The sequence below is a fragment of the Capricornis sumatraensis genome, chromosome 6 (assembly GCF_032405125.1).
Source record: "Capricornis sumatraensis isolate serow.1 chromosome 6, serow.2, whole genome shotgun sequence".
NCBI classification, from domain to species: domain Eukaryota; kingdom Metazoa; phylum Chordata; class Mammalia; order Artiodactyla; family Bovidae; genus Capricornis; species Capricornis sumatraensis.
The window spans coordinates 83,689,145-83,706,083 of NC_091074.1; the positions used below are offsets into that span (position 1 = coordinate 83,689,145).

The window sequence follows — 16,939 nt, forward strand, 5'->3', positions numbered from 1 at the left end:
GTTCTTAGAGCCAATCAAAACTTTTCCTGTTTTAATTTGAGCCCATTTCCTTGTGTTTGTTATTCTTTGGCTCTGACTTGGGCAGATCTGGGGGCTGGGAGGCAGCCCGGAGCCCACACTGGCTCACTGCCAGGGTTCTTCCCAGGGTGGTGGGATGGTCTCTGCTCTGCCAGTGCTCACAGGGTCTGGGGCTGGCCGGGACGCAGGGAGAAGGGGTCACCAGGCTGCGGTCCAGGTCTGGACTGGAAGGCAGGGGTTTTGATTCACACATGGAGAGCCAGAGGATTTTGTGATCATCAAAATCCAGAGGCAAGCTGTCCATGAGAGATTCAAGTAATCAGGCAAAGTCTGGAAGGACAGGCCGGTTGAGCTAGAGTCAGTGGCTTATTCTCCTGTCTTCCACACTGCGTCCACTGCCATTCGTTGGTAGACTGAAATCAGCCGTGGTGGGCTGGGAGAGAAGACCATGCGTGAGGCTGAGGGCTGTTTTCCCTAAGACCCCAAAGGCAGGTGACTGAGGCTTTGATTATAGAACACCTTTCAGTTACTCAGCTTCAGAGAGTTCAGGAGGGACTCCTTTGGCAGTTCACTGCAGATCTGTACTGACAGCTGGTGGTTTCGGATGCCCTTGAGGGAGTTGCCATGTGTCATCAGAGATGTGGGTACCACCTTTCTGGACTGAGGTCTTTTGCCCAGACTCTTAAGTCCCTCCAGGACCTGTCATGACCGCATCTTAGCTTGGGAAGGGGTGACACTCTCTAAGCCAGGAGGGTTCAAGACTCTTTACAGATTGGGATGTTCCATGTTGGGCTGACACTTTTTTTTTTTTTCTTGCATGGAGTTTGTGCCAATGTCAGTGGTATCAAGGTACAGAGATTTCCCATCTACCCCCTGCCCTCAAACATGCATAGTCACCCTGGCTACCAACATCCCCCACCAGAGTGGTACATTCATTACATTCTGGTGTGTGGTGTGTGTTCAATCGCTCAGTCATGTCCAGCTCTTTGCAGTCCCATGGACTGTAGCCCACCAGGTTCCTCTGTCCTTGGAATTTTCCCATCAAGAATACTGGAGTGGGTTATCATTTCCTTCTCCAGGGGATCTTCCCAACCCGGGGATTTAACCTGCGTCTCCCGCTTGGCAGGCAGATTATTTACCACTGAGACACCTGAGAAGCCCAGGTCCTTATTAGTTATCTATTTTATATGTAGTAGTGTGTATATGTCAGTCCAAATCTCCCAATTTATCCCTCCCCTCCCCTTACTCTCTGGCAACCAGAAGTTTGTTCTCTACATCTGTGACTCTATTTCTGTTTCATGAATAAGTTCACTTGTCACTCCATCCTTCAGCCCCCAACTCCTAGTCTAGGAATGTCCCCCTAAAACCACAGTCTCTTGTTAGAAGGGAGAGATTTCTCTGTAGGAATGGGTTTTGATGAGAACTAAATTTAGTCTAGAACGGAAGTTCCCAACCTAGCCTGAATGTTAGAAACATCCTTGGAAACTTAAAAATACCAATGCCAGACCTCCCCCTGACCACCTTACTGACAACCTCTGGGCATGGGTCTGGATTTATACTTTCTTAACAGCTTCCCAGGGGATATTAATGTGGAGCCAAGGCTGGCATCTCCAGTCTGGTGTCAGACTTCTTTTGCTCCCTTTGAGTATTCCTAAGGCAGGAATAGCTTTAGACCAGCGATAGGAAACCCTACAGAGCTGTTGTTGGATCAAGAAGCCAGGGCCAATGTTGGCTGAGATTCGGGGTGAACTGAAGATTCCTAGGATACTTATAGTCCGTGTAGATGTCAACCAAACTGTCGTCAGAACGGGGCTGGGTCTTCTAGGGGCCCAGTCGCACCCCCTAACCCCCTTGACACCCCTCCCCCAGCAGAAAGACCTCTCAGATTGGGATGCCAGGGTGCCATCTGATATGGTGACAGATGCTCTGGGAGATGACTTCCAGTGGGACCGAGGCTGCCAGCCCTGAAACCCAGGCTGGCAGCTGCAGGTGGGTACGGGCAAAGCCATCAGCTCCCGGCTGGTCCCCTACCTGGATCCTTTTCTGATTTCCCCATCCCACTGCCCTCCAGGCTACCCATTTTCCACTTCTATTTCTTCCCGGCTTCTCCCCCTCTTGTCCCTGTTCCTCTCCTGCTATTTTCTACTGTCTTGCTTTTCACTTCTTCTGCTCAGCTGTGCCTTGGAATCATGCTGGGGCCGCCTCCTCTCACAGCTGCGTATGCAAAATGTGGGCCCCTTGCCTAGGAGCCAGTGTGGGAGGAGGAAAGTGATGGGGAGAAGGGGCCCCTCACAGAGAGCACCCGCCTGCACACACCAGATCCCCTGGCTGGTACCTGGATGTTCATTCAGACTGCTCCTTTGCACTTCTGCTTCCCCATCCTCCAAGCTGGATGCCTTTAAGGGGCGTCTTCAGGAGTAGGAGGAGGTGTGCTTGCGGGTGCTGCCCCTGGGGGGTGAGGCAGGTGGGCCCACGACCATCATTTCAGGGCCATCCCTCTGCTGTCTCCGCAGGACTGCGATGTTCTGGTCCTAGCCACCGTCAGAGAGGATGTCCAGGGTGTCTGAGGCCCTGAGCCGAGTGAAGGTGGGCACATTACGTCGGCCTGAAGGCCCCGCAGAGCCCATGGTGGTCGTGCCAGTAGACGTGGAAAAGGAAGACGTGAGGATCCTCAAGGTCTGCTTCTATGGCAACAGCTTCAACCCTGGGAAGAACTTCAAACTGGTTAAATGCACTGTGCAGACCGAGATCCGGGTGAGTGTGGCGGGCACCACCTGCTCCATCCATTTGTCCGTCTCTCCCTCACTCTTCCTGGGTGGCTGAGCATCTCTGCTTCAGCCTGACAGCTCTCCTGTATCCACTCCCTGGATGGCAGGGACGAGTGGGCACCAGAGGGATGCTCTCCTCCTGCAGCTCTGGGCTTCCTCTCCAAGGCTCTGCTGCTCTAGGGGTGGGGGCAGAGTGTGTAGCCTTCCTTCAAACCCTAGGTCATTTGCTCAAGCTTTGATTTATCTCATTTCAACTTGTTCCTTATTTTTGACATTTGAGGCTCTGCAAGGGATATACATGCTCCCTCTCATATCAAAGAGCTCACACTCTCATGAAATTGGAGTACACAAGTGATTGCATTGAACACAGAACAAGAGGGATTTTCCCAGACATGCCCTGGATGCTTAGAAATATCTCTGTGGAGACATTTAGAGGATGGTAATAAACTAGAGATGCCCTTGACCAGGTGCCTGGTTGCCAGGCCCTTTCTGAGGCTGTACTTCAACTGGTTCATTCTCATCCAGAGTCACATAATCTGTTTTGCAAATCCAAGTGTCCACAGTCACCAGGGCACCTTGACACCAGGAAGCTAACTCACCTTAACCAAATGTATGAGAGCTTGTCATCAGAAGCAGAGCCGCAATACACCGATTAATTTTAAATGCAACATTTATTGAACAACTCCTATATACATGGGACTTCCCTGGTGGCTCAGATGGTAAAGAATCCGCTTGCAATGCAGGAGACCCAGGTTCAATTCCCAGGTCAGGAAGATCCCCTGGAGAAGGACATGGCAACCCACTCTAGTATTCTTGCCTGGAGAATCCGATGGACAGAAGAGCCTGGCGGGCTACAGTCCATGGAGTCACAGAGTTGGACATAACTAAGCAACTAACATTTTGCTTTCTTTCCTATGTACATGCCTGAATCAACCCCTCTACATTATCTGGTTGAACCTTTGCGATAGATACAGCAAGGATATCACTTTCCACTGCTCAGAGTATTCCTTTCTGATGATGCGAAAGTAAGCCAAGGCCAAACTGATTCTCCAGAGATGGCTTTGCTGGGTTTGTCATTTGAACAAAGGAAGCAGGAGGATCTTGGGAACACTCATCAGATCTGAGAGAGCTGGATGAACCATCTCTAGTTCTGTAATCACCAACCCTTCCATGTCCCAGAAGTCACCATTTCTCAGACTCAGAAAGCATCTCTTCCAGTCGGCACTGGCAGCAGCCTCTCCACGTCTGTGCATTTGGCTGCCTTCTGTCTGTAGCAGCACACGCTGTGCTTCAACATGCTGAGCCTAATGTAATTGATTAGGTCTCTGTCTTGGCCTATTGTCACAGTTGATTCTGGGTTGGTTCTTCCCCCTGTTTCCTATAACTGATCTGATGAGGGCCTTGTCTGCATCTTATGGTTCCAGATATGTGTGTACAATTGTGTCCCAGGAGAAAGTCCTAGGCACTTTCCTCCAAAAGGATGTTTTCAGATCTCCTTAACTCTCTACTTCTTGAGCCTTCCTTTGAGTATATCATCTTTGCAGATAGCTGATGCCATCTACAATGGGGTTTACTAGTTTAATTTCAGAAGGCAATCTAATTTCCATGTTTGGAGCACCTTCTTGCCCTTTGGGGCTGAAACCCAAAGAGCGTGTAGTTAAACTAATCATATTAGGATGTGCTCTGTGGTGTGCATGCATGCTAAGTTGCTCAGTCGTGTCCAACTCTTTTCAACCCCATGGACTGTAGCCCATGCTCCTCTGTCCATGGGATTTCCCAGGCAGGAATACTTGTGTGGATAGCCATCCTCTTCTCTAGGGTGCCTTCCCATCCCAGGGATTGAACCCAGGGCTCCTGCATTGCAGGCAGATTCTTCACCATCTGAGCCACCAGGGAAGCCCGTGTTCTGTGGAGGTATGGTGAAAAGGAACCCAAAAGGATTGGTGGATTGGAAGAGGCAGTACTGAAGAGGGCTTTCTAAGAGGAGAACACGGCAAGAACAAAGACAGGGAGGCTGCTGAACAGTGGGTAGTTGGGTTTGGCTGGGGCATGGGTTATATTTAGAAAAGTATCTAGAGTCAAGATCAGAAAGGAAATTTGATGGCGGATAAGGGAGGGCCTAGAATATCAAGCTGAGAAATCTGGGCTCAGACAGGCACTAGAGACACACAGCTTTCAAGAAAGAGAGGCTTTCCTGGAGCCATCTGATGTCTCGCTGGGTGCTTAAGGGGAAAAAATACAAAAGCCTACAGAAAGGGCGAGGAGACCTGAGCTTAGAAAGAATGGTTCAGGGACTTCCCTGGCATCCAGTGATGAAGACTTCACCTTCCAATGAAAGGGGTACAGGTTCAACCCCTGGTCAAGAGCTAAGATCCCACATGCCTCATGGCCAAAAATCCAAAACACAAAACAGAAACACTGTTGTAACATAGTCAATAAAGACTTTAAAAATGATCCACATCAAAAAATCTTAAGAAAAAATGAAGAATGGCTAGTACTTGAAGTATTATCTGGAGAAGTGTAAAAACAGAGGTGGAAAAAGAACAAAAAAATAAGTGGTAGCCTCCTAGGAGTTTATGTCCCAGCCTTCTGATTTTTCCTGTTTCACATCTGTCCTAGAGACAACATGTCACCTGCTCACTGAAAACAGCCATGCCTTTAAAATCATCTAGACCTTGAACTTTATACCACTCCACCCTTACTGGTTGTATGGCCTTAGACCCAACACTTAGCCAACCTGGCCCAGTCCCCTCACCTAGGGACTATGCCTGCCTGTAGCCTCATTGTTAAGGATCAGAGATGGTAGATGAGAAACATCCAGAATATAGCAGGAGCTCAGTCCTTGGAAGTTATTGACTGTGTGGGTATTATGTCTTTACCCTGCTCAAGAATCTCCAGGGGTTTCTAATCGCCTGTAGAATAAAATTAAAATCATCGTCTTTTAGTGTTTATCCACTTACCTGTCATATCTTCAAGTAAAGTAAGATGATCAGATTTGTAGTTTGAAACAGTTTGTAGTGTCCTGCAAGATGTTAGGAAGTACATTCTGGAAAAGGTTTTTTTATGGTCGAAGGAGTTTGGAGATGCTTGGTTAAATAATTCTGAACCAATTCCTTTGTGACAGGACTTCTTAGAATCTTTAATATGCTGTTCTGCATGATGGGTTCTAATAAAGAGCCACAGCAGTGATGTTCTCTTCAGTTCAGTTCAGTTCAGTCCCTCAGTCATATCCGACTCTGCAACCCCATGAATTGCAGCACGCCAGGCCTCCCTGTCTATCACCAACTCCCAGAGTTCACTCAAACTCACGTCCATGGAGCCAGTGATGCCATCCAGCCATCTCATCCTCTGTCGTCTCCTTCTCCTCCTGCTCCCAATCCCTCCCAGCATCAGAGTCTTTTCCAATGAGTCAACTCTTCGCATGAGGTGGCCAAAGTACTGGAGTTTCAGCTTCAGCATCATTCCTTCCAAATAAATCCCAGGACTGATCTCCTTCAGAATGGACCGGTTGGATCTCCTTGCAGTCCAAGGGACTCTCAAGAGTCTTCTCCAACACCACAGTTCAAAAGCATCAATTCTTCGGTGCTCAGCTTTCTTCACAGTCCAACTCTCACATCCATACATGACCACTGGAAAAACCATAGCCTTGACTAGATGGACCTTTGTTGGCAAACTAATGTCTCTGCTTTTGAATATGCTATCTAGGGTGGTCATAACTTTCCTTCCAAGGAGTAAGCGTCTTTTAATTTCATGGCTGCAATCACCATCTGCAGTGATTTTGGAGCCCCAAAAAATGAAGTCTGACACTATTTCCACTGTTTCCCCATCTATTTGCCATGAAGTGATGGGACCAGGTGCCATGATCTTCATTTTCTGAATGTTGAGCTTTAAGCCAACTTTTTCACTCTCCACTTTCACTTTCATCAAGAGGCTTTTTAGTTCCTCCTCACTTTCTGCCATAAGGGTGGTATCATCTGCATATCTGAGGCTGTTCTCTTAAGTCAGTCATTTCTTATTTGCCTAAGAAACCCTTTCTCCTATATGTTGGACAGCCAGTTCTCTAAGAAATCATTTAGGGATTTGTTTTCCCTCAACTCCTACCAAAGTACAAAAAGTATAGGAGAGAGGAAAGGCTGGCGAAAGGCAGAAGAATTAGAAAGCCATGGCTGTAGTGTAGGTGGGATAGGATAAACTAAGGGAGTGGCATAGGTTACAAAGACAAGTCAGCAGATCCAAGTGCATCTAAACAGGCAGAATCAATAGAACTTGATGATTAACCTGATGTAGGGAGGAAGAGAAAGAAAGGAAACAAGGATGACTCAAGCTTTTGCTTGGGCCACTGAGTGGGCGTTGGTACCATTCACTGAGATACCAACAGAGAAAGAAAGGGCGTTCTGAGATTTCAGCTTTATGAGTGTTCTGTTTGACATCTTTATGAAACACCCTCATAGAAGGGCATGGACTTGGAGCTGAGGAGGGAGAAAGGCCCTAGAGATGAGGATTTGGGAGTCATTATGCAGTGGATATCATATGAATAGGTAGGATCACCCATGGAGAATGAGAAGAGCAAAAGAAAGGTTCTAAGTAGGAAACCCTGGGCAATCAACTCCTAAGGGGCTGATCAGTTCAATTCAGTTGCTCAGTCATGTCCGACTCTTTGCAACCCCATGAATCACAGGATGCCAGGCCTCCCTGTCCATCACCAACTCCCGGAGTTCACTCAGACTCACGTCCATGGAGCCAGTGATGCCATCCAGCCATCTCATCCTCTGTTGTCCCCTTCTCCTCCTGCCCCCAATCCCTCCCAGCATCAAAGTCTTTTCCAATGAGTCAACTCTTCACATGAGGTGGCCAAAGTACTGGAGTTTCAGCTTTAGCATCATTCCTTCCAAATAAATCCCAGGACTGATCTCCTTCAGAATGGACTGGTTGGATATCCTTGCAGTCCAAGGGACTCTCAAGAGTCTTCTCCAACACCACAGTTCAAAAGCATCAATTCTTCAGTGCTCAGCCTTCTTCATAGTCTAACTCTCACATCCATACATGACTACTGGAAAAACCATAGCCTTAACTAGACAGACCTTGGTCGGCAAAGAGGGGCAAATGAAGGAAAAAAGAAGAATCATCCAGAGGAAGATGAAAAGAACCAAGAGAGCAGAAAGGAGAGACAAAGGCAGAGGAAACGTTGAGGAAAGAGTGGTTAGCTGTCAGATTCTCAGAAAGGTCAAGTCAGATAAGGCTAAAAATAGATTCATTGACTTTACCAGCAGGTGCTATAATGCTCTTTTTCTGGTCAATTTCAATGAAGAGATGGGGGAAGAAGCCATTGTGCAGTCATTTGGAGAGCAGAGACAGTGAATGTTACCATTCTAGAGAGGCTTTGCTCATGTAAGGAAGGAAAGAGGAAAAGGCAAGAGGAACAGTGTTACTGGCAAAGGAAAGAGCTTTCGCTAAGATCCTGAAGTGACCAATACACCTGTTAGTTTTGAGGCTAAAGGATGTCCAAGGTTGACTAGCTAAACCATGTTAACAATTTTGGATTTTACCCCGTCTTCCATGGAGAGCTACTGATATAGTTTAAATATGTGAGTGACATGAGATTGTGTTTTTAAAAGATCACTTGGGTTACACAGTGGAAAATAGATTGGAGAGGGCAAGAATGGATGTAAGAAGATGTTAGGGGGCTATTGTGATGATCCAGATAAGAGATGATGGTATTTTAGATTAAGACTGTAGCCATGGAGGTGATGGTGGTGATCACGATGGTGATGGTAATCTTGAAAGGGTTGATGGTGCTGGTGGTGGTGATAATGGTGCTGGTGGTAATGATGGTGGTGATAATAATGGTGACATTTATGGTGATGGTGATGGCAGTGATGATGGTGGCAGTAGTAGTGATGATGACGGCGGTGGAGATGGTGAGGATCGATGATGATGATGTTGATGGTACTGATGGTGGTGATGGTGGTGATGGTAGTGATGGTGGTGATGGTAGGGATGGTGATGATGGTGGTAGTGATGTAATAGTGGTACTGCTTATGGTGGTGGTGATGATAATAGCAACTAGCAATTTTGAAAGTGCTTCATAAGCATCATCTCATCAACTTCTCAGAAGAAACCTAGAAGCACATACTACTATTATCTCCATTCTCTACATATGGAAATAAGGTTCAGAAGTGTTAAGCAAATTGCTAGTAAGTGGTGGAACCTGTTTTCAAACCCAGGCAATCTCCTTCCAGAGCCTGCACTCTTAATCACCATGGTCTATGGAGAGAAGTGATTGTAATCCAGAAAATTTAAGAGATGAAAAAGAAAGGTTTTGCTAATGAACCAGAGATTCAGAAACAAAGAAGAAGGTGTCAAGAACAGCAGCCCTAGTTCAGGTGGTCAGGGTCCCAACTCCTTAAGGTGAAAGACACTTGAAGAGAAACTGGTTGGAGAGTGGGGAGATCCCAGAACCAGTTGTGGACTGTCGAGTGCAATTGGGATGCTCTGACATTTTCATGTTACGTTATATATGTGAATTCTTCCCTGGTGGCTCAGACAGTAAAGCGTCTGCCTACAATGCGGGAGACCTGGGTTTGATCCCTGGGTTGGGAAGATCCCCTGGAGAAGGAAATGGCAACCCACTCCAGTACTCTTGCCTGGAGAATCCCATGGACGGAGGAGCCTGGTGGGCTACAGTCCATGGAGTAGCAAAGAGTCGGACATGACTTCACTTTCACTTTCACTATATATGTGAAGATGTTGAGTAGACTGTTTGATACGTGATTCTGGAGGAAAAACTGGGCTGGAGAGAGACACTTGGATCTTGTCAGCCTCTGCATGGTGGTTAAAGCCGTGAATGTGGGTAAAATCATCAAAGAAGAAGTCCTGAATAATTTCATCATCCATTCCACAAGGATGTGTTGAGTGCCCCCATGTACCTGGCACCATGCCGGTTATGGCATGGAAGTAAAATCAAACCCCCAAACACAAATACAATCCCTGCTTTCAGTGGGCTTTCAGGCCAAGGACCCACAGAAATGAATGACATTGACCCCCACTGATGAATGAACCTTTACAAATGGAGACAAGTGCTCCGACAGGAAGACAGAAATTCTGTGAGAGCACAGAATACGAAAGAGCTTGGTCTAAACATCAAGGAACTGTTTAGCTATTCATGGCCTGTTTGTAGATGCTATGTTCCAGTCGTGTAGATCCAGACCAGTTTCCCTGCCTGGACTGGGCCCTCCCACCCTCTGCTTCTAGTATTTCTTTCCCCAGCTGGGCTTCATCCTCCGATGGATTTTTCTCCTTCCAGCTCTGTATCTCCTTTCACCATCTTCTCTGCGTCAAAGTACTGCCAGTCCTTTCAAGCTTGCCAAGCACTTGTCCTTCCACAAGAACACTCCAGAAATTCTGACCTCCAAATAGTGGAGGTGTCAGAATTGTGTCTGATGGAATAGAAGCCATGCAGAATGGCCCTGGCACAGTCCACTTGGCAACACATTTCCAAAACATAGTTGCTCCATGTGTACCTGCCGATCTCGTGTTTTCCCCTTTTTTCTCAGCCTCTTTCTGCATAAATACAGTTGCCTCAAGACGTTTTCTCTAGGTTGTTAAAAGCTTTGTAAACAAGCTCTGGCCCCTGTGTTTAGGACCCAACAGAAATTAGACAGGTGTTGGAGAGAATGGAGCAACGTGCTGAATGAGAAATGGAGACTGCTCCTCTTGATTTCCTGTTTCCCTTTTGTTTGATATTCATAGGAAAATGTGTGTGGGGGGAGCTCTAGAGCAAGTGGAGGCTTCTATCATCATATATTTTTCTAACATGCTAATTTGCTTGTCTGGGAAAGAGGTTAAGATAACACTTTGCAAACAAGCAGCTGAGTGCCGCCCAGACATGCCCACACAGGGCATCTCTCTTTGACTCTTACAGCCTCTCCTTTCTCTCTCCTGTCTCCCTCCTCTTTTCTCCTTCTCTTTTCTTTCTTTAGGGTAGGTTAACCATATGTCCCAGTTGTATGGGAGAGTCCTTCTTTCCACACACTGTCCAGGGATGAATATGAGCAGTACCCCTGCCAATCTCGAAAGCATCATGATTCGGAGGATAAATCACCTACGGCTAAGTGCCGTTCTCACTCCTCTCTGCATAAAACACTGATTGGCTGGTTCATGGTGTTTTCTCTCCCCTGCTGACACCAGCTGACCCACACCCTGCATGGACCCATCTCTCTCCATCAGTGGACCATCTGTGTCTCACACAAGAGGGCCTTAAGCAGAAAATGAGGCACTTGTCTGTGATACGGTGTGGCAGCAGAGCCCCCACATTAAAACCCTCTCCCTCAGCCAGCCTCTATTGTGCTGAAAAGCCATGATCAAGATCTGTCCTTGGGACTTCCCTGGGGGTCCAGTGGTTAGGAGTCCGCACGTCCACTGCAGGAGGTGCGGGTTCACTCTCTGGTCGAGGAACTAAGATCCTGCATGACATGTGTACAAAAGGAGACAAATAAACAAAAAGATCCATCCTTCCTTAGTCCCGAAGCATCACCTTACTTAGAATCCACGTCTACATCCCCGGGAGGGTCAGAGACAGAGCCATCCTGTGCCCTTTCCCGGATGGTCCAGTTCTGTCCCCTCCCCTCTACAGCAAGGATTCCAGGCTGTGGGGCGGCCAGTAGAGGCCACTTACCTGGCGAGTGAGGCGAGCACAGTCCAGTCCAAAGGCAGCCCACTGTACACCTGCTTGGACTCATTGCCCTCCCTGTAGATTCAGTGGTCTTACAGGACATCCCAGAATATTCCCAGAGAGGCAGATCTCAGATGCTGCCACCCATTGTCCCTGCCCTACCTTGTCAGACATTCATCCCAGTTACTCTGGAGTTTAAACCTATCACTTAACCAGACACAGGGTATTATGGCTTGAGCATCTGCCCCCTCCCCCCTAGGTGGCTCAGTGGTAAAGAACCCACTCTGCCAATGCAGGAGACATGGGTTTGATCCCTGGGTTGGGAAGATCCCCTGGAGAAGGGAATGGCAATCCACTCGTCTTCTTGCCTGGAGAATCCCCATGGACAGAGAAGCCTGGTGGCCTACAGTCCATGGTGGTCACAAAGAGTCAGACGTGGCTGAGTGACTGAGCAGGCACGCCCCTCCAAAATCTGTACGTGGAAGTCCTGACTCCCAGTGCAGTGGTATTACGAGGTGGGCTTGAGGTCATGACCTTTAAGCTCCCATGAGGTCTTAGTGCCCTGAGAAGAAGGCGAAGAGACCAGAGCTCTGTCCCCTGCCATGTGAGGACACAGCCAGAGGGCAGGTCTCTGCAAACCAGGAAGACAACACCCACCAAGAACGGGGTCTGCCAACACCTTGACCTTGGACTTCTCAGCCTCTCCAACTCTGAGGACTACATGTTGGCATGTAAGCCACCCAGTCTATGGTCCTGTGTTACAGTAGCCTCAGCAGACAGAGGACCAAAAGCTCCTTGTGGTCAGAGGAGGGTCTACAGGCCGCAGTTCATGGACTCAGGTTGTTTCCAGAACAGTCCAAGCTGCCCTTATCATGTGTCTCTGGGGGCAAGATCATGAGGCTGAGGGGTAACAGGAAAGGAATTCATGTCCTGGGAAGCTGCTGTTGCTAAGAGAAATGTTACTCTAAAGAGCCACACAAGACCAGCCCCCCATGCATGAGACCAGTCAGTCCCTGGAAACCTGAGACAAGGGGTTCAGCCAGGAAACCACAGATCGACACCACAGAGACACAGTGGGACAAAAAAAGGTACATTCACAAGGACCTCCTCCTTTCAGCACCCTCTCCCCATTTCCTGTGTGTGCTTGGCAGCCCAGCCCACCCACCCCCAACACCCACAGAGGTGAGTGTGAGGCAGCTGTGCAGACCTCTGCGCCCCTTTATTCACTGCGCACCCAGATCCATGACATCCACAAATTAGCAGTGAGGTGCCGGTGCTCACATTTCTATTTTTAAATGGCAGTGGCATCACTGAATGTCCTTGTTAGGTATACGCTTTTAGCACATCCAAATGAGTGCTTTCAGAGTGATAAATCATGTTAACGTTATTATTTTGCTCTTCAGGCACTTTTTTAAAATTATCCCCTAGGTGTGTGGAAAACTCAGAACTCGTCCTGCTGTTGTTATTTGTTTCCTGGAGCGGCTGTTGTGAATCACTGTGATCCTTGTGGATTCAAACACAAAAGTGTTTTCTCACATGGTTCCCAAGACTGGAAGTCCTGTATCAAGGGGTCCCAGGACTGCGCTCCCTCGGAGGCTCTAGGATGGAATCCTCCTTTGCTTCTCCAGCTTCTGGCCACTCCAGACTTCCTCGGCTTGTGGGCTTATGGTTGCATCACTGCACTCTTTGCCTTCATCTTCACCTTCCATTCTCTCTCTGTTTCACTCCTTTGTGTGTCTTTTTATAAGGACACTAGTCATTGGATTTAAGAGCCGCCCCCCACCTCAGATAGTCCAGCATGATCTCATCTTGAGATCCTGAACTTGATGGTATCAGCAGAGACCCTTTTTCCAAATGAAGTCATGATCACAGGTTGCAGGACACACAGACTCATTTTCAGGGGGCCACCATTTAAACCCTCAGTGGGATCACAATGGCAGATGCTGGTACCCTCATTCAGGAGCCCATAGGCCTGTGTACACAGTAGACAGGGTGATGTGAGTACTTTGCACACCTTTGCACCTCCACACTGACACAAGGCCAAGTGTCAGAAAGTGACCACAGGCTGATGAAGGCCTATCACTTTGCCCTGCCTTCTCCTGGGACTCTCAGTTGCTGGCCAGCTGTGGGCTGTCCCCACTCCAGCCTGATTCCCATGACAGTCAGCCCGGGTGACACCATAGGCTGGTCCCTTGTCACTCCACAGGTGTCACAGAGCTTGAAATTCTGATTTTACCCAGTGGCACCTAAATGTGTAATACTGGCTCCCGCTTCCTTCCATGACCCCAGGCCATAGGCACACCTACCTCCCCGCCATCTCCACTGGCTGCCCACCTCCGTGTGAAGAAACAGCTCAGAATCCTCTCCTGAAATTCAGCTTCTCCTCTAGTCTTTCCAGCTCCACCAACTGCAGCTCTGTTCTTTCAGTGACCGTGTCTCCAGCTGTCAACCTCCGAGTCCTCCTTGAATTCTTTCTTTCTGTCACACTCTGTACTTCATGCATTAGGAGACCCTGTCTGCTCGACTATTAAAACATATCCAGATTCTGAGCATTCCTCCTCAGCACCTCCGCTGCCTCTTCCCTGGTCTAGGCCGACAGCATCTCTTACCTAGAATAATGCATTCACCTCCTTACTGCCTCTGCCTGTATCCCCGTGTGCTCCATCCCACAGGCAGCAGACATGGTGAATTTTTCAAACACAAGTCAGTTAGAGGGATATAGTTAAGATACACCTTCGATCATATCACTGCTCTGCTTTAAACTCTCTGGTGCCTACCTTCCTCACCCAAGGTAAAATCCAAAGTGCTTGCCTTGACCTGCAATAGGGCCTGCAGACCAAATATGGCTCACTACCTGTTTTTGTTAACAAATTTGGTTGGGGGTGGGGGGGAACCTAACCACACTTGTTTGTGTATTATTTCTGGTGCATTTGAGCTACAATAGCAGAAGTGAATAGTTGCAACAGAAACCATTTGGCCACAAAACCTGAAGTATTTGCTACCTGACCCTTTCCAGAAAAAGTCTGCTGACCTCTGGCCTGGCCTTCTGACATTTTCTGCCGTCATCTCCTCTGTGCCTTCCCCACCTCAGCCCCACTGGCCTCTTTACAGTTCCCCAAATGTGCCAAGCACACAGAGCTTCATAAATGCTCTCCTTGGGAACTCTGTACATCTGGTCCCTTTGCCTGGAAGATCCTTCCCCTCACAAGGCCATCCCTCTCTCCCTGACTTCCTTCAGAGATCCATTCAAATGCCCCCTTATCAGAGAGAACTTTGCTGGCCACTCCACATGGAATGGCTCAGATGTTAAAGAATCTGCCTATAATAGAGGAGATCAAACCCAGGTTTGATCCCTGGGTTGGGAAGATCCCCTGGAAAAGGAAATGGCAATCCACTCCAGTATTCTTGCCAGGGAACCCATGGACAGAGGAAACTGGCAGGCCACAATCCAGGGGGTTGCAAAAAGCTGGACACAGCTGAGCACACACAAACACACCACACAGAATAGCAGCCTCTCCTGACCACCATTCTGCTGCCCTGCCTTCTTTGTTTGTCTTCCTGGTATTTATTAGGACCTATGATATTATTATGCTTATTTGTTTATTAACCCTCCTCTCAACAGAAAATAAGCTCCATGAGAGAGCAAACTTTTGTTTTCCCAGTTTGCTGAATTGAGTAGTTACTTAATGATGGATGGGTGGATGGATGAACTCCAGTTATAAAGTCAACAGAGACTGGCTGGAATTCCATGTCTCAACTCTAGATTCCAGCAAGGGAGAGAGACTTTTGGACTGACCTGGTGTGTACAGAGGGCAGTGTCTGGGGTCAGTGGCATTGAATGCTAAGAGATGGTGTGAATAGGGCAGGCAGAGGGGTTCAAATAATCACTACTACAGTCTTCCCAGATGAGGCAGACATGCTAAGTCACCAGGGAGACTGAAAGTATCAGTTTTCCAAGTCACATCCCAAATTCACTGCTTTGAAATCTCAGGTTGCTGGGATTGGTCACTGCCCCGAAGTACCCACTTCTGCCTGCAGGCTGCCCACCTAGCTCACATGCCCTGGAGAATTATCAACCATCACCCAGGTAGGCCGGAGCCCAGGCTACGGAAGCATGGTAGAGGATCTGAGAGCTCACAAGATACTCAGAGTCTTGGAGGAACTGTGAAAAAGTGACAAGAGTAGGTGGGATGGGGTGGGGTGTAGGTGGGTTTCATGGGGTTGGAGGTGGTGCCACTGTGCTCCCATTTCCCTAATCTGAGCCCTAGAAAGGTTGTACGGTGCCTGCCTCTTGTCAGCCTCTAAACAGAGGTGGCTTCCTGGAAAGCTGGGACTATGTCTCATTCACCATTCTCCCCAGTGGCTACTTAGTGCCTAACAGAAAGCAGACACTCAGGTCTGTACAATAAATGGATGAATGAGTGAATGAGCTGAGCCTGTAGGCCACAGAGGAGACCAGGAATCTCCTACGTCACTTGATGTAAAGACAAGGAGGAAGTTGACCTCAAGGAAGCTTGGCCTTCATAAGTGATAAAGTGTAGGAGAGTTAACAGCATTTCAGCTGGCTTAAAATAGAATCTCCTGTATATTCCTGGGCAAGTCACTTGACCTCCCAGGCTCGCAGTTTCTTCATTTAAAAACTGAATCAAATTAAGTGATCTCTAAATTTACTTAAGAGTCTAGAATTCCGGTCTAAGTTTTATGAGCTTATTAATGTCTGAATATTTGAATATCTGTGGAGTTGTAGATTGTATTGCTGTGGTTGCATCAGTGAGGTTTGCTTTTACATATGGGCTTCCAAGATCCAGAAGGCAAAATAGTTGTTCAACTTAACTTTCATCAAGACCTGAGTGAGTTTGGGCCATTGTTTTTCTCTGATCCTGTGACATTTGCTGTCCAGTCAGCATTTTAATTTTAGAGTGTTATATTGCTCTGGGGAGTTTGTATATCTCTTAAGAGCTGATCCTATAAGTTGGGTAGGAGGTCCCTACCGGGTAGCATGTAAGCCAAACATGTAGGCAAAAGTTACCATTTGTCTCGGACTGGAAGCTGATGTCTGCTCTTATTTCACTGTGGATTTTTTATGCCTCATCTGCTAAACTAAGCCTAATAGCCAAATTTAGACATTTATTTTCAAAGTTTTTTACAAGTATAATATGAATATATGAAAGATGGACATGAATGGAAAACTATAAATCATTTTCTCTCATGAATATACAGGTAAAAATACTCAACAAAATATTAGAAAATTGAATCCAATGATATGTAGAATGGAATACATGTTCATTCAATAATAGTACTTGCTGTTGTTTTTGCTGTTTTTTAGTCTCTAAGTCATGTCCAACTTTTTTTGTGACCCCTTGGACTGTAGCCACCAGGCTCCCCTGTCCATGGGATTCTCCAGACAAGAATACTGGAGTGGGCTGCCATTTCCTTCTCCAGGGGACCTTCTTGGCAGGCAAATTCTTTACCACTGAGCCAC

The 16,939-nt window shown here is 47.5% G+C and overlaps 1 protein-coding gene across 1 annotated transcript in view; it reads left to right on the top strand.

Annotated features, from left to right (window-relative positions):
- The window catches only part of PTK2B (protein tyrosine kinase 2 beta), a 137,885-nt gene that overhangs the window by 68,755 nt on the left and 52,191 nt on the right, over positions 1–16,939 (top strand). Inside the window, exon 2 of the mRNA XM_068974277.1 lies at positions 2,532–2,772. Within this exon, the coding sequence (XP_068830378.1) occupies positions 2,569–2,772 (204 nt within the window). The 5' untranslated portion in view covers positions 2,532–2,568. The remainder of the gene's footprint in view (positions 1–2,531; positions 2,773–16,939) is intronic.